This window comes from Nuphar pumila, chromosome 2, assembly GCF_984573655.1.
Source record: "Nuphar pumila chromosome 2, dmNupPumi1.hap1.1, whole genome shotgun sequence".
Classification (NCBI taxonomy): domain Eukaryota; kingdom Viridiplantae; phylum Streptophyta; class Magnoliopsida; order Nymphaeales; family Nymphaeaceae; genus Nuphar; species Nuphar pumila.
This window is the reverse complement of record NC_143250.1, coordinates 99,829,437-99,847,257: the sequence shown is the minus strand read 5'-3', so window position 1 is coordinate 99,847,257 and position 17,821 is coordinate 99,829,437. Positions and strand designations below refer to the sequence as shown.

The following is a 17,821-nucleotide window of genomic DNA, read 5'->3' as shown; positions in this document are numbered from 1 at the left end:
TTAAATAAGAGATATCTCAAATTTATTTTGAAAAAACCCTGATTTTAAGGCCATAGTCTTGTTTTCAGGGGTATTTTGGTCACTTTACTCCAATTTTGAAATTCAATCTTTCAAATAAAGTTCATTTTCATATTATATTCAATCACACATGCATTCAATACTTCATTCATGATTTTCTTACTCCATAGAAGCTTCAAAAAGGCTTATATCTGGATAAATCCATCAATTTCCATATATTGTTGGATAAATCCAGAAAAACTGACATTTATCTACTAATGAGTTTGTTAATTTTGCAGTGACATAAAAAATTATATTTTATTTATTTCCCTTTTCTTTTTTTCAATTTATTAGTGATGTAAATTGTAAATATTGGAATAAGAATTTAATTTTTTGCTTAGATTAGGGTTGCATTGCATATAGTTTATTTTCAATAATATGATTCCTCTGATGGATGATGATTCATGCATATTCAAATTCACAATAGTCTACACAAATGACACGTGCACTTGTTTTTAAGAAGTTAATAAACTCGATTGAGTTCGTATTTTTGGCCATAGTCAGAATACGAACAATATCCAGATTTAGCATCTTCTTTTAAGCCACAAACAACCTACACTCTTAGGCATTTTCAGAAATCATAGCACATTTTCAAAACTTTTCTAAGTATTTTCCTATTTTGGAATCAAATGAACTATATTCAATGCATATTCGTGTCCATAGTCAAGAATATTTGTTGAGTTTATTTCATCTAAATTCTATAAGGCACAAAAATTCTTTTGTGAAAGATTTTCCATAAATTCTTCAAAAAATATTTTCTCAAATTGTATTTATACATCATCTAGGTTTAGATTGCATCATAAAAGGATTTCACAGGGCCGCACTCCCATCCCTTTTGACTAACTCAAGAGTTCAAAACTCAGAAAAAAATTGATTTTCTCAAAAATCTCTAAAGTATTCTCAGAATTCGATTTTCTTAGAAAGATCTTTTCTTCATAAATCGATTTTCAAAAACACTTCTTAGGTGTGGCTCATAATTTTCAAGGTGTTCTCTTTTACAAGAATTTCAAAATATTCAAAGCATACATCATATTTTCAATCCACATTTTCTAAAGTTCATAACACATGTCTGATTCTTTGTGCATTTAGGAATATAACATTGATTTAGACAAGTTGAGCAAAGCAAATCACTAGATTGATCCTTAGTTCGATTACCTCTGGTTATGACGTCAGGAACAGTTGAACCTCGTACCGACAAGCGAGTCTCATTTCTCAGAATTTTAAAACGAAGGTGAGTTATTTTCAAAATCTTTTTCAAATTTCAGTTTGACTGGCAAAAGTAAAATTTTGCAATGACAACACCTTCCTTGCAGGCGATATGCTTGGCAAGTCATATGAGAATGCATCTGCGAACTCATGAACCACGTCTAAGTCCTCCATCGGGGTCATGTTAGGGTCTATCAAAGAAACATTGTCCAACAAGGCCTCACGGCCCTTTTTCATGCATTATTGCGCCTTCATCGCCAAAACCATTCATCCTTTGCTTTGCTTTCCTTTTTACTCACTTTGTACTCAAGTACAAGCTGATTTGGGTGAGTAATTCAGATATGTTGCTTACAACATATCATACAAGCATAGTGCTCATACATCCAATCAATGCCGAGAATGATATCATAGTCCACCATGTCCAATAAAATTAGGTTGGCAGAGAGGTTCTGCCTTGAAATTATGACTTCTACATCGAGTAGAAAGGTACAAGTGATGAAACTACTGCTCGATAGTGTGATAATCTCCAAGATGTAACCCAATGTGATCGGTGTGATGTCAAGTAACTTTGCAAATCAAGTAGACACAAAAGAATGCATGGCGTCGATATCAAACAAAACCTTAGCCTTGAACTGTAAAACCTATAAAATTTGGATATTATTAATAAATAAATAATTCATCTTTATCTTCAAGTTAGAAATGCGTTTCTATCATTTAAATCTCATTTATTGGTGTTTAAATGTTTAATTACTCATTTCTGGCTAACAAAGATAAAATTGATATTTTTAAAACTAATTCAGATATTTAACAATCAATTATATTACTTCTTATCAAAAACATGTTTTTAAGAGTTTTATAAAATATTGGTATGATATCATTGAATTTTAGAATTTACTAGATGAATTTAGCAAGATAAAAAACTTAATTTTTAACCAAGGGGCATTTTGATAATTTTAATCAAAAGTACTATTTAAAATATTTAATCTATGTTTTACAGTAACCAAATTTGGTGAGATGGAGATGTTGGTTTATGCAGTGTTTTCTGCTCAGCAGTTAGTATTTATTAATGGTTCACCTTATCTTTCTGGTTTTTTAGGGATTTCATACTTTTGGAGCTTTTGACATTTTTTATCGCGCACCAAGTGTTTGGTACATCGTTGCTTGAGCAGTCTTTGTGGATTTTGAAACCCCTCAGTCTTTTGGGTTTCGATTTGTTATTATTCGTATTATTAAAGTTTTCTTAACTGAACTTATATATAGCATGTTTATGCACTAATTGCGTAAGCATGATGTTGTTATGCTAAATACTTCACTGAATTGCAAATACAAGTTATGCGCACACACCGCACATAGTTATGAATATCTAGGGGTGCTATAGTTGCCTATATATTTAACTGATTTGAGTGAAGGATATACTAAAAATATGATACTTACGCTAAGTATCAAAATAGCTAAAAGTCAATGTGCATTGAATGCAATGCAATGTGAAATGCAAATCAGATAAATGTCCGTGGTAAGTACGTGGTGCAAATGCATCACCCAATAAATTTATTTTTATTGTATGCAACACTTTTCTGCTCACACACACCACTTAGTTGTTGATATCTAGAACTGTTGTTATTGTAGTTCGGAGATCATGCTGAGCATGATTTGAATGTATGAGAATAAAAGTGATTTTCTTGTCATAGTTTAGAGATCATGCTCATCATGATTTTAGATAGTAGAATATGAAGTATTTGTTGTAGGTACATGTTTGAGCATGCATTTATGTGAATGAATGTTGCATAAATTGATGTGTAGTGAGGGCTTACAAGAGGAAGTCCCTCTGAGCCGTCCAACTAGATAGTTGTCGTGAAGACATCTACAATAAAATTTAAATTAAATTAACTTCTAAATTTTGCATAAATGATTTATTTGTTCTGATGTCCTTACTAGGCATCTAAGTTATAATTTTGCACAATTCATAATTTGTAAGAAATTTACAAAGATTTTCATATCAAGTATGAAACAAACACAAAATTAGAACATACTCACAGCGATAGTGGTTGGCTGAACAGGATTTGAGCCACACTTTCTCATTGCTCTGATACCAAGTTGTAACACCCCAAATTTTAAGTCCCAAAAATCATGGATTTTTTTTTTGAAATACGTTTAAATGTGTTTATAATATTGCAGCAGAAAATCAAATGAGACAAAAATTTGGCATGTTACCTTCTCGTTTACATTCACATTCATACGTGTGTTTGAGCTTAGAAATTAAACATTCATAAATGAAATAAAAGTCCATATACATCCAAAATTAAATACAAATGTCTAATTAACAAATTAAATCAAATATCAGAGTTTTTGAGCAACTAAAAATGCTCTTAATCCAAAACGTCAAAGGTTTGGAAAAGTTATGGCTCGGTCTTCATCGCAACCTCCTGTCATCACATGTGGCTCACTCACTTCCTGAAAAATATTGAAATTCATAGTTTTAGACAAAATTGCCTCAGTAGGGTAGAACTATACTAAACATGTAATCTAAAATTCGTAAACAGAAATTACTTTAGATTTTCATGCAATTAACAAAAATCAAATATGACAAAGCTCAACATATACTGTAAATATCTCAAGTAAGTATGTCATTGCAAAAGTTAACATTTATCTATTATTCATTCACATTAAAACAATTAAAAATGCATGTACTTACTAATGCAAAAGTTATTAATATGCCTGAACCGATTCTTATCTTTAATTATCTTTTTTTTCTTAGATGATGCATGTCATGCCTTTCTAATGCATACATACTTAGGTTTATCTTCTTAGCCCTATAAGTACAAACACAGACATATACCTGGATCAGGGTAGTGGCGCAAGTGGTGTTTTTATACATAGGTGGCTTTGGCCGAGTACCTTTCACCAGTACCGGGTGAGGGAGGACAAGATCGAAAGAAGCTCTCAACACCGTCATCCCAATGCATCAGACTTTCACTCATGAGTTTCTTCTCTCTATATTGCAGTCTATTGTAGAGGGTTTCCCTTATCTTCGTGGTTGGAGAGGAGAAACCTTTCGTGCTCAAAGACATATTTTTACAAAGTCATTTATACCGCTTGCCCTCCCTCTCCTTGTAAGCCCTTGCTTTAGATTCAAAAATCTATATATTTCAACTTTTTTCTTTAAATATTATTTAAGAGGTTAATTTGAATTCTTTAGAAGTAAAATCTAGAAAATTCGAACTCAAATTTTTTTCTAAATCTTACGAATCCTATAACAGAGTGCCTAATCAAATTTAAAATTTTTGATTTATCATACAATAAGAAAATTAATAAAACTTACAAAAAATATAGGTATTACATTAATAACACTCTAAATGGTATTTTTAGCACAAAAACTCATTTTTGATGGGGTGTTTTTTGTTTTTGTGTGTGATCATTCATCATGCATGCGATGGACGGTCTGCTTGATTAAGTAGGTGCTCAATGCCAGCGGGATGACGCTGAGCATGATCCATTGTGCGGTGTGATGGACCCTCAGCAGTAATTTCCGCAAAAATATTTTTACTGGCGCATTAAAAGTGTGCATCAGTAAAGGCTACATCTTTACTGGCGCACAATTCTAGTGCGCCTGTAAAGAAAGGGTTGTGCAGTTACGGCAGCCACGTTGTCCATTGCGGGCACGATGGATGACACACTTCTTATTTTTTCGCAAAATCGACCTTGCAGCGGACGCAACTGCTAATAAAGCAGATAACCCACAGCAGGGTTGCGATAGGCATCTAATACCGTACAATTCCTGAGCTTTCATTTGGGAGGATGAAAAACGTCGTCTTATGTTTAATAAGTCCAAGCAGTTCCGAGATCAAAAGCCTCCGGCAGATAAATGAGCCAAGTAGCCCCCACACTTAACTCGAGAGTGGACACACTTTTTTTTTTTTTTTGAGTAAAGAAATTCATTAATCATAAAAGAAGATGAGAAATCGCCTTAAACAGAGAAAATTACATATACACACATATTGCCAGGTCCGATAAGGATTATGTAAATCTTGCACAGTCCATATCCGACGAGCAAATATTATTATGTCTTTTACACTAAAAAATACAGATCTTAATCAGAACTCAGGTTGGTCCTCTGTCTGGCATGAAATTTCATAAACCATGCTCGGCTCCTGCGACCTGGATCTATAGTTAATCGTACTCCTTCCATTGTTATCAAACCCTGAACCTACTGGACCGGGTTATACCCAATCAATCGACACCTAGCTACTAGCAGTAACCTTTCTGGAGAAGCATCGTTCAGCTGGGACCTTGTAGACAGGTTAGGATGAGATTTTTGGTGGACTTAATTTTCCTAAGGTTCACTACATTGATGGCATGGGTGGGTGTGAGTAATTATTACCAGATTCGATCTCTTAAACTATACCTTTAAGTTCAGTAAAAAATCAGGACTCTAATGTCACATCTCTATTTTATATTCCTAACGCAACCATCAAAGTCTTTTCCAATTGTATTGAAAAATGCATGATGCTTCTTTCATCTCAAGGAAAAAAAAGGAAGTCTTGACATCAAATTATGGGACTTGGTAGCCCCTTCGTACCGTTTTTTGAACTAGGTGATCTTTCATGGCTATTTTTCAAAGGTACTGCAATTATTTATGCTCAGACTCTTTGTAACATATTTGTATCTAATGTCATTTAACAATTATTGTATCATGTGGCACATGATATGACAACAATTGCTTAGAAGTAGGTTTCCACAACCTATTTGTGACCGCTGTTTTTGGAAAGTCAACTAGAGAAATTTCATACTTGAGAAAACCCCATGTTGAGCTATTTAATACATTATCCTACTATGCCGTACACCTTTATTAGGAGTTAGCTTTCATAGATGTAGGGTGAATAAAATGCAAAGTTCACATACAGTATATTATTCTAAGATGCCCTATACTTTTATTAGTAGTTAGCTATCATAGGTGTAGGGCGAACAAAATGCAAGTTCAAGCAACCAACTTGGTAAATCTACCTAGCCTATAAGATAAAGGTGATTAGTCGTTGCATATATACATGTTCATTATGAGGCTCAAACTCATTGTTTGGTTGTTTTGGTTGGTATGTAATTGGTCTTGGACAGAGTTCAAATTAAAAATATATATGGGTAAATATTGGCTACTAATAAAAGTACGGAACTAATGAGTAGAAATCACCTTTTTCTTCAAAAATTTCTATTTTTTTGTAAATGATCTAAGAAACTTGTTTTGAATCATGTGATTAAGACAAGTAATTAGGTTTTTAAACGGGTTTAAAAATCAACAGCCCACAATATGCCAAAAATTCATAACTCAAAAGATCACATTTTTACATCAGAAAAGCAAGATCCAAGGTTTGATCCTTAGCAAACAAACCATGATGAACACATCTATGTGATTAGAATGAGTTGATACAACTTGCTCCTATGATTTCTAGCTCATTAGTTCTGTACCTTCATTAGTAGCCAATATTAACTCATATATATATATATATATATATCCCATCTCATTGAGCAAATGATTGATCAACCACATGGGAAAAGCCTTCTCAAATATGGGTATATGATTAAATCCAATTTAGTTCCGTTCATATTCAAGCTGAGACTCAGGAAGCTCCTCAAAATGTATGTTTCTGATTAGATATCCGCCTAATTTGGGTTGAAATCATTATCAAACCTGGATTTCACTTATCAGTGTCTTATGTTTCCTGTTATTCACCATACTTTGCTTCATGTTCCTTACATAAACAGTTTTAGCTTCTCTCTTAACTTGTTTATAAATAAGGCACTTGGACTTTGACATTACCCAAATATTGCCAAAAAGTTTAAAAATATCGTGATTTTGTCATGATACTTTGAAAGGCCAATATAATACTGAAAAAACAAAAACATGACATTTAAAAAAAATCTCCAATTTTGAAAATCGCTTAATTTTGTGTATTCCTATATTTATGTATACCAAAATTTTCTTGAAAAAAGCCTATAATTTCTAAATATTGCAAAATTTTGCAACACCGCAATTTTCCAAGATTGAGATTTGTGACACCGGTCAGGACCCTAGTTGGCGTACAATCTACCCAAACTTACTGATATGTAGCTGGTCAAGGGAAAGTGGCCAACCGATTGACATCCTTTCATCTGGTAGGGACTTGTGAATGTTACCAAGTTGATGAGACGTCACGAGTTTGAAACCCACGGTGGGCATCCTTGCTGCAAGGTCGAAGCTGGGTAATACTCCCTGGCAGGGGAGGCCTGCCAATGCGAAAAAAAAAGGCAAACTTACTATGAGCCAGGGATGCCAATAAATTAGATTCAGATATCTATCTGACAAATTGTCATACCTGGATTTGTAGGCGCCCTGTAAATCCATTAAAATGGTTGGATCCAGTCTTGGGGTTTTTTTGTATTTAAAATGACAAAATTTTGAATCAAAATCAGGATTGATAAGGGTAAAAAGCTAATCATCTATAAATCTTTTGAAGCTCTACGATATCCAAGTATTTCTCATGCACAAATACCTAAAACAGAAAATGATCCTATTGTCCTTGTAAAATGGCATGATTGCGAAAATGCCTCACACAATAGATACATAGTTGTCTTTCGCAACATCTCAATAACAAGGAGATTTGCATAAATATTTCACGGACCTAATGAAATTCACATAAAGTATTTGTGAACATGGCTAACTTGAATCCCAACATAGGAGATTTGCATTTGAAATGCGCAGATATTTTGAGATTCGCAACCATAGTATGAACTTTTTAGAATTTAAAAGTTCTAATTCGACAAGTTCGTTTTATACATTTGCAGTAGTCCTTACATTCGCAGATGTCATGCAAACCTCGTTTAACTAAAAACTCTCATAAAGTTAAGATGTATGTTCGCAAATGTATGTATAACATTCATAAATATTTGTTGTGAATGTTCTTACCATCGCATGTTTACTAATTGATTACAAGTTCGCATCACATATTTGTGAATGTCATGACCTTCGTGCAAAAATCATGCAAACTTCTTTTAACTAAAAACACGCATAAAGTTTGGACATACGTCTATAAATGTGTGGTATTTGCAAATATGTGTTGTGAATGTCCTTACCTTCACATGTTTACTGACTGATTGTAGGTTCACATCACATATTTGTGAACATCACGACCTTTGCACGGATACTATATGAACCTCCTTTAACTAAAAACTCACATAAAGTTTGGACGTACATCTGCAAATATGTGTTTTAACTTTTGCCAACATGTATTGCAAACCTCCTTACCTTCGCATGTTTCCTTATTGCAAATTCTCATCATGTATTTGCAAATGTCATGACCTTCACGTGAATATCATGTGAACCTCCTTTAACTACAAACTTGTATAAAGTATGGACGTACATTTACAAAAGTTTTATATTCACAAATGTCCTTACCTTCACATATTTTTTGCTTCTGGTCGCATGATACATTTGTGGATGCCCTCCTAACGTTTGCACGGGCGACTCACGATCATCCTCCATACATGTGGAACTTCTGAGCTCAATTGTGAATATACTGAGCATTCGCATATTCAACATTAGATTCACAAATACTCCCATGAGGTTTTTGTGAATCTCCTTACCTCTCATGAGGTTTATGCGAGTTTTTGTTTTTAAAGTAAGTTTGTATGATATCCACATAAAAGTTGTGATGTTCAAAAATATATGATGTGAACCTGCAATCAGTCAGTAAACATGTGAAGGTAAGGACATTCATAATATATATTTGTAAATATCAACACACATTTACAGACATACATCCAAACTTTATATGAGTATTTAGTTAAAGGAGGTTTGCATGGCATTCGCAAGAAGGTCGTAATGTTCACAAATGCATGATACGAATCTACAATCAATCAGTAAACATGTAAATGTAAGGACATTTACAACAAATATTTGTGAATGTCATACAAACATTTGTAAGTATACATCTTGACTTTATGCTAGTTTTTAGTTTAAGGAGGTCCGCATGATGTCTGCATGAATGTCAGAACTGCCATAAATATATAAAGCAAACTTGTTGAACTAAAACTTTTAAATTTTAGAAGGTTCACACTAGGGTTGTGAATCTCAGAAGATCAATGCATTTCATATGCAAATCTCCTGTGTTGGGATTCAAGTTAGCAGGTTCATAAATACTTTATGCGTAATTCATCAAGTCCACGAATGTTTATGTGAATCTCCTTGTTATTGAGATGTTGCAAGCTTCGGCCAGCTCACGTATCTATCATACAAACATCAGCAGGTTCGCTTGTGTGAAGGGTAAAAATGTTCTAAAAAGTCAAGAATTGAATTTTATGGCATGGGGAAGATTTTGGCAAATTGTGAGGCATTTATGAAATCCTACCATGTTACCAGGACAGTGCGGTCATTTTCTATACCTAAAATTTGAAGGTTTGCTTGTATTCCTAGCTTAAATAGTTCTCTATATATATATATATCCAACCCACTTTTACATAGAGATGAGGACAAGGATGCATATAACTAAGCTTACATAAGGGCAAGGATGAAAAGAGTCAAATATTGGTCAGTTTGTGTTAGTCTACATCCATTACCGTGTATAATAGAGAGACTTGGAGGTTCAGTTATAGGTCGGGTATACTTAGGTCAATCCATATCCATTTTCATATTTGTGTGTTACACGGATGTGCATGTATTATATTTCAATATAAATGCATGAGTTAGATATAAAATGGACACATATAGTTCAGATTTTCACTCATATTCATAGAACTATATTTGAATTTGTATCCAAGTAACTATTACGTTCAACATCCATATCCTATCCCATTATTATGCAAAAAATGATTGTATTATATGACAAATTTGATGTGTTTCCCTAAATGCCCCATAAATTTCACAGGTTTCTAACTTCTTTAGGACCTTTTTACCCTTAGCACAAGTGGATCTCTTGATTTTTGCGTTTTATGTCACAACATTATGTCGATCTCGCTAAATTTCACTAAAAAAATTGCATGACATTTTTATCAAAATCATGAATTTCTCAAAAATACTACGAATATTGCGACACAACATGGAAAAATCCCTTGCAAATTTTATCAAGAGTTTTGCATTGATGGTTGCGAAAGTATGTATCCCTATGCAAAATTCATAAAAAGTTTATGAAATTTACAGACTTTCGTATGTTGTCGACTTATAGAGATGAAAAATTCCTTTTTAGCATGCGAATTTACGTGTAAATATATATAGAGGCAATTAGATTGCCAATTGCATCAAGAGTCGCATTGGTGGTTACAAAAGTCTACTTTGATGTAAAATTCATGAAAAATTTGTGAAATTTACATACTTTCACATTATGTCGACTTTAAGAAATGCGAGATTTTGTTTTAGTGTGTGAATTTACCTATATATATATATATATAGGCAGTTGTGTTCATTTTTTTTTCCTTTTTTTGTTTATATGTGAAAAGATTGATAACACTTTTCCCTCTAGAAGCCTAACCCTTTTTTTGTACCCTTACGACAATTTCTGTGAAATTTTTTTTGCCCCATTCTGACGCTCATTGACTCTTCTGGTTAGTTTTTTTGCTTCATTTCAGTGATTGCTGTTGTTTCTGAACTTTTTGCTTTTTCTATAAATGTATAGTTAATAGCCTTGTAGTGTTTTTGTTTGGTTGTTGTTGTGGATGTATTATGTATGTTTTCTTGTTGTAAATGTTTTACTTGTGGGTGTCAGTCTAGGGGTTGATCTTTCCAAATCTTGGCCATTCTCCCTTTGGTAGATGTAGTTGGGGTTGATTGTACATAAGCATTGAATAGGGGTTACAAAGGCTATTGTGGGTTATTGGTTTTCTAAATGGTTATTGTTAACTGAATGATATGTTGTGTGGTTGGTGTAGGCAGTTATGATGACTTCTAAAATGGTAGGGGCATGCTACTTCAGCACTAATCAACTTATTTAGGGATCTATATTGGTCTCTAAAAACAATAACTATAAGAAATTTGTAACATTGATGTTTCATAAAACTGGATATGTAGAAGAGTCAATGATCATCCAGTATAAGTGGTCTTCAAAATTAGATGGCCGACATATATAGATACATGTCTTGATGATGATGATGTAGAATCAATGTCATGTAGTAGTGATGTTTACTTAATTACAAATAAAGCTATAAGTGCTAGTAAAGGTAATCAAGAAGTCATTCTTTGTGAAGTTAAATAAGAAGTTGAATTGGTTGCAAAGTTACACAAGAAGCAGTCACAAGTAATGCACATGAACTAGTTGATGAATAAAATGATCAGCCAATGTTTAGATCAACCTAAGTATTTAGCTAGTGGATTTTAATGAATTGCTTCTTTATAATTTATAGTGTTTTTCAATAAACTGCTCTAGCATCTTATGTTTGTGGTATATATCTTGTTGATCAAAATGTTGAAGATATGGTACGATAGCATTATTTATTCAATGATGTGCTTATTTTTCTCAAGTACTTGTTAGGTTAAATGTTGTATTGCAAGATTTTTTTTACAGAGTGGTTTTGCAAATGAAATCGTAATTACATGCAATACTTGGGCTTAGGTGAAGGATTAAATTTCATGCAAGTATGTTGTATGCCATTTTTCTATGTAAGCTATTGTTCATTGTTTACTAATAACCTTTTTTTTTTAAATGATGTATCTATTTACAGAAAGCGTATGATGAAATAGTATAACGTGAGAAGAAGAAGGTCAGTTTGAAGTGGGCCAAAGAGATGGTTGAGGCGGAGGAAGAAAAGGTTGAGGGATTGGAAGAGAGGGCATCAAACAATGAGGTTCTGGATGACGATGAGAAGTTAGTTGAGCTCTGGATGTAATTTTGACAATATGTGGATGTAATTTTGATAGAATAAAAAAAACTTGGATGTCATTTGAATGTAAAGTTCATTCATGGTTGTATTTAAAATTTTGGTTGTAGTTTTGCATGTTAGGTTGACAAAATTTGTAATTGTTATGTTATATTTATAGATGAATTTTAGTTGTAACTTTCAGAAGTTAATGTATTGTTAAATTATTAAACAGGCTAATCTATTCTATAACAGTAAAATTTAAAATAAAATTATTGCATATTTGATGAAATTTCACACATAAGTAGAAAATTCATAAATTTTAAAGAAAATTCATATATATATATATGTGTGTGTGTGTGTGTGTGTGTGAATTTTCATAAAAAAAATTCCATGTATATATACGAATTTGTATAAGAACTTTGCATGTATACATGTGATCTATTCTGTATACGTGCAAATTTTTCATCATTTTGCAAAATTTTGCACATAAGGAGAGAAAAAAATCACTTATGTGTGAATTTGCATAGGAAATTCACATATTTAGTTAGAAATTTGCAAATTTAGGGAATATTCCTATGTTCATTATCTGTATGAATTTTTCATCATTTTGCAAAATTTTGTACATAAGAAAAAAATTTGCTTATTTTGAAGGAAACTCGCATGTATACGTGAAAATTTTGCACAAAATGAAGTTGCTCATACATTGCATTCATTCCATTCTTTCACAAAATGAAGTTGTTTATACATTGCATTCATTTCATTCTTTCACAAAATGAAGTCACTCATATTGTATTCATGTCATTCTTTCACAAAATGAATGAATGGTAATACATTCTATTCATTTTATTCTTTCACAAAATAAAGTCACTCATATATTGTATTAATTTCATTCTTTTACATGAATGTTTCTTTTCACTGCCTCTTTGATGAAGAAAATAGAGTATGTGCAGAGGTATCTCTATCTCTTGGGCCTAAAGAATGTTGTATCTCAACACCTTTGATGGGAAGAAAACATAGTATACCACTGTTGATTCTATACCCTGTGTTATTTACCTGATTTTTTTTCTATCCCACCTATACCATGTTATCGAACGATGACTGTGGGATATGTCAACTCTATGTTGATAAAGAGAATATAGTATACCATCGATTATATATCATCATCGTCCAACACATCTATTCAGTTATCATAGTTCGTTAAAGTCATTGACCCCCCATCGATTCTACATCAACATTGTTCATGTTCTCTATGATGAGAATGGGTTTTCAGATGATCAACTGCAACACTCATGAACAATTTGCATACTTTTGCTTTCTATCAAACCCATACCATAGGATATGCTTATAAAAAAAAAACTCATCGTCGATGATTTTTCATCGATGAAGTATTGTCAATATTCTCACTATCGATGCTTGGCCATGGGAAAATGACCAAATTTTTCTACTAGTTGGAGACCACAAGAACCATAGTTTCTATAAAACCCTAGCTTTGCTTTTATATTTGTCGAGGAGGAAGAGGTTTGGGGACCACAAGAACCCTAAGGTACGCATAAAAGGTTTTAAGAAACGAAATGTGATTTTTCATGCTTGCAGAATTATCATGTTGAAAAAGAAATTTTCATCACCTCATGTGAAACTTCATGATTTTTGCAAACCTTTTAGGAATTTCACAAATATTTCAGAATTTTTGCAACCATCAACGTGAAACTCTTGACAAAATTTCCACTCTAAATGCCTATATATATAGATAAATTTGCACACTAAAACATAATCTCGCATAGCTTAAAGTCAACAACATGTGAAAGTATGTGAATTTTGCAAACTTTTTATGAATTTCGCATAGAAAGGCAGACTTTCACAACCACCAACGTGAAACTCTTGACAAAATTCACAAGGGATTTTTGCATGGGAGTTGCGAGGCAGAGAAGGTGTGCACGTTCATTATGCAGATCTATTTTGTTGGGATGTAAAGTAGCCTTTTTTGCATTATATATTATACAAAATTCATGATTTCTCTGAAAATATCATGTGAATTTATTTTTAGTGGGACTTAGTAAGATCAAGAGAGTGTTGCGACATATATAATGCACAAAAATTGGGAGATTTGCTCGTGTTAAAGGTAAAAAGGTCCTAAAATAATTAGAAATTTGCAAAATTGGACATTGATCGGATTTTAAATTTTGTGGGGCATTTGAGAAAATGCATCAAATTTGTAGTGCAGTACGATTATTTTTTGCCTTTTATGTGTATATTAGTACGTATCATCCATTTTGAAAATCTTAAACCCTAGAAACTTACTTAAATAATCAACACAAAGTGACTAACAAATAAAAGCATGGGTAAATATAAAACAAAAAATGATGGTATTGTTCTTGAAAATGGTGCACTTCCTGAAATGCCTACCAATTTGTCGACATCCCATGCATATTTAAAATATTCATTTTTTTATTTTTTTATGATATTTTTACCCTTCGTAAATATGGTATGACCTTTGCACATATACCCTACGAACCTTCTTTAAGCAAATACTCCTGAAGAAGGTCTGCAATTGTATACTGACATTCACAGGTACCTGTTGCAAATGTCAATGTACACGGCATTCGCACTCTGTTAAGACTGAAAATATGGTACTACTTTCATAAATTTAGCATGACCTTCATGAACAAAGCATGCAAACCTCTTTTAAGTAAATACTCGTAAAGGAGGTCTTCAGATGTATACCAACATTTGCAGGTAGTTATAGTGAATGTCTGCAACGTTCACACCCTGATAAGGCCTCTGTAAATATGGCACCAGCTTTGCAAATATAGTAGGACCTTTGCAAAGAAGGCTTGTGAACCTTCTTTGATGACATACTCTGCATCTAAATGTCATCACAGAGTTTCGGACATCCTCCTGACATTCACAAAACGATTTGCTAACATGCTCTGTATATGTGAATCTTCTGACTCATTTGCAGACTTGCCAAATATTTGCAAATTTGAGGAATGAGTTTACTACAATTTTCTTATCCTTTTACGAACATTTGTATGAACATTATTTGTGATGCTTCATTTATTGAAAAGCCATGGTTTGCATCTCGGTACTATTTTTGCAAAAACTAGGATTTTTTAATGGTACCCAACGTGGTTCCCCCGATAAAATTTTCTGGTGACCATTTGTTGTGAATCCTCAGTGCTATTGCTTTCTTATCGTCGAGTGGCGATACTTTATCAATGTTTGACACATCATCCATGACAAGTTTTTCTGGTAAGTACATCTTTAATAGTTGAATCAATTGTTTTTTGAAAGCTTTGGCATGAATCAATTATTATTTGAAACATTGGCATGATTAAGTTTTTTTGTGAAAGTATTGCATGGTTCTCAAGTTATCTTCGGATGTTGAATACCATATTCTGATTTTTTTATTTAATTCATTTTTATGTGAGTATCTGTTTTTCACTTTTTTCCCTTAATTTGATATGCCTCTATCATTGAATTTGGTTGTTTATCTATTGTATATCTTGTATTATAAAAATGGCTAGGGAACACTTGCATCATTTTTAAGTTTTTTTTGTATTGTCAAAATATCTTATTATGTTTTTTTTTTGTAATGCTTTTTTAGTAACCTATTTCATGTTTCTCTTGCCTGATTGTTTATCTCTATTCTATATTTTGTTTTTGTAGACAATTCTTAGTTTATTTATTATAAAATGATGATTCAAGAAACTGTCTTGGAGAGGGCACACCTATACCATCCGCTACTAATGAAAAAAGCAAACAAAGAAACTGAAAGAATGCCCCCTAGCTGATACTTCCTACTATGAAGTATGAAGTAGGCTTGACAAGTGGATAGAGAGGGAACCTGCTCCGTAGCCAAAGTTTGGATGTCTGACATATTTCACAAAAAGTGCAGCCTTAGTAATATGAAGCTCAAAAATATGCACTCAACTAAGGAGCAACTAACACCTTCAATGGCAACAAGAAGACATGTTGAACCTGTAAAAAAGGTTGAGGGTTTGTGGCCAAAATGATCTCTCCCATCCCAAAAGCATCACAAGAGGGAGAGGGGGATTCATGTGTGTAGTCGGTAGTGAAGAAGTTTGATCCATTGACTTAGTCTAAAGTTGTTGCTAACCTCAATACCCGACTAGAGGAAGCTAAAGATGTGGCCACCTTTAGTGGCAGTGGCAAGATGAAGGGGGGGAGTATGGACACTATGAGGGTGGAAAGGGCAGATGATGTACCTCAATAAAGTGAGGATGCAAAGACTGAGGTTGAGGTGAATGTGGAGAATAGAGAAGTTAAAGATATTGAGGTGGAGATTGATATGGATAGTCCTCAAGGTATGGAGGAGAGTGAGGATTCATTTGCAAAGAGGATGCTCAACAAAAGTTTGAGGTTGGGTTGAAGAGTGCACAGGAAGACCCTCAAGGGGTTTATGTGGAGATATCAGAGAAGGATCCTTAGGAGTTTGAGGTGGAGGTTGTGAAGGAGGTGGCAGATCATTCCTTGAAGGAGAAAGTGCATGCTCTAAGGAAGATGTTGCAATGGCAAACAAGGTCTAGTGGTCATTGACAATTATTTTCTTCAATCGTTATTTTGTGTAATGTGTTTATAAGATGCTTTTAATATATGTGTGTGTGAAGCATATTTTTAGAATAATTAGTTTAATTCTTTCAAATTCATGTTTAAAATGCTATATTTATGTGTGTGTGTGAAACCTGTTTGTAAGATAACTAGGTTGAGTATTGTAATACAATGATTAATTTTCCATATATATGTAAATTATGTTTTTAGGATAACTAATTTGAATATAGACAAGCATTTGTTAAATTGTCATATATGTGTGTGTGAAGCATGTTTTTAGGATAACTAGTTTTTTTCTTGCAATTTAATGTTTAAAATGGTATATGTGTATATATATGTGTGTGTGTGTGTGTGTGTGTGTGTGTGTGTGTGTGTGTGTGAAGCATGTTTATAAAATAACTAGTTTGAATATTTTAATTGATTGATGAATTTTTCATATATATATATATATATATATATATATATATATATAAAGCATATTTATAAAATAACTAGTTTGAATACTGGAATTCAATGATTAATTTATCATATATATCTGTGAAATTAATTTGAGTCTTATATTCAATAATTAAACTATGATATTTGACTAATTCTGTGCAAATTTTATTGTGATTATATAATCCATAACCACAAAATTCAGAGGATCCAACAAGCCTGATGCATTGGTTCTACTAGTTTCAAGCACACGAGTGGTTTCTAACACTATAAGAGGAAGCGAAGGATTGGTTGGATTGAATGCATTTTCAAAATTTCTTGGAGGTACGACCATGAAACATTGGTCATAGTCTCATAGATTTGATTATGCAGTTTTGGAATTCGACAACAAAACATTTCAATTCTTTGATATTAAGATGATCATCACGCTAAAAGACGTGGCACACATCACCAGATTTTAAGTGCCTTATGCATTGTCCTTTACAATTTGTTTGGCCTTTGAACCTTTTGTGGTAGTTAGCTTCAATTTCCTTACCATTGTTTTCTATTGCAGACCTTTTTAGTTTTTTTCCTCCTCCATTGCCTTCTTTTATGGAGCATTAACCTCACTTTCATTCTTCTTCCTCAACTTCTCATACAATTTGATAGGGATGCACACAAGTCGGGCTTGGAATGTAGAAGCTCAACTCACCCAACTAACTATATGTACAAGCTCGCCTTGAGCTCAAACAGAGCCTAA

General features: G+C 33.0%; 1 protein-coding gene across 1 annotated transcript in view; it reads right to left on the bottom strand.

Annotated features, from left to right (window-relative positions):
• Nucleotides 1-3,559: 3,559 nt before the first annotated feature.
• The window catches only part of LOC149846367 (cytosolic endo-beta-N-acetylglucosaminidase 1-like), a 123,443-nt gene continuing 109,181 nt past the window's right edge, over nucleotides 3,560-17,821 (bottom strand). The window contains exon 11 of the mRNA XM_089996327.1: nucleotides 3,560-3,714. Coding sequence (XP_089852453.1) covers nucleotides 3,643-3,714 — 72 coding nt within the window. The 3' untranslated portion in view covers nucleotides 3,560-3,642. The remainder of the gene's footprint in view (nucleotides 3,715-17,821) is intronic.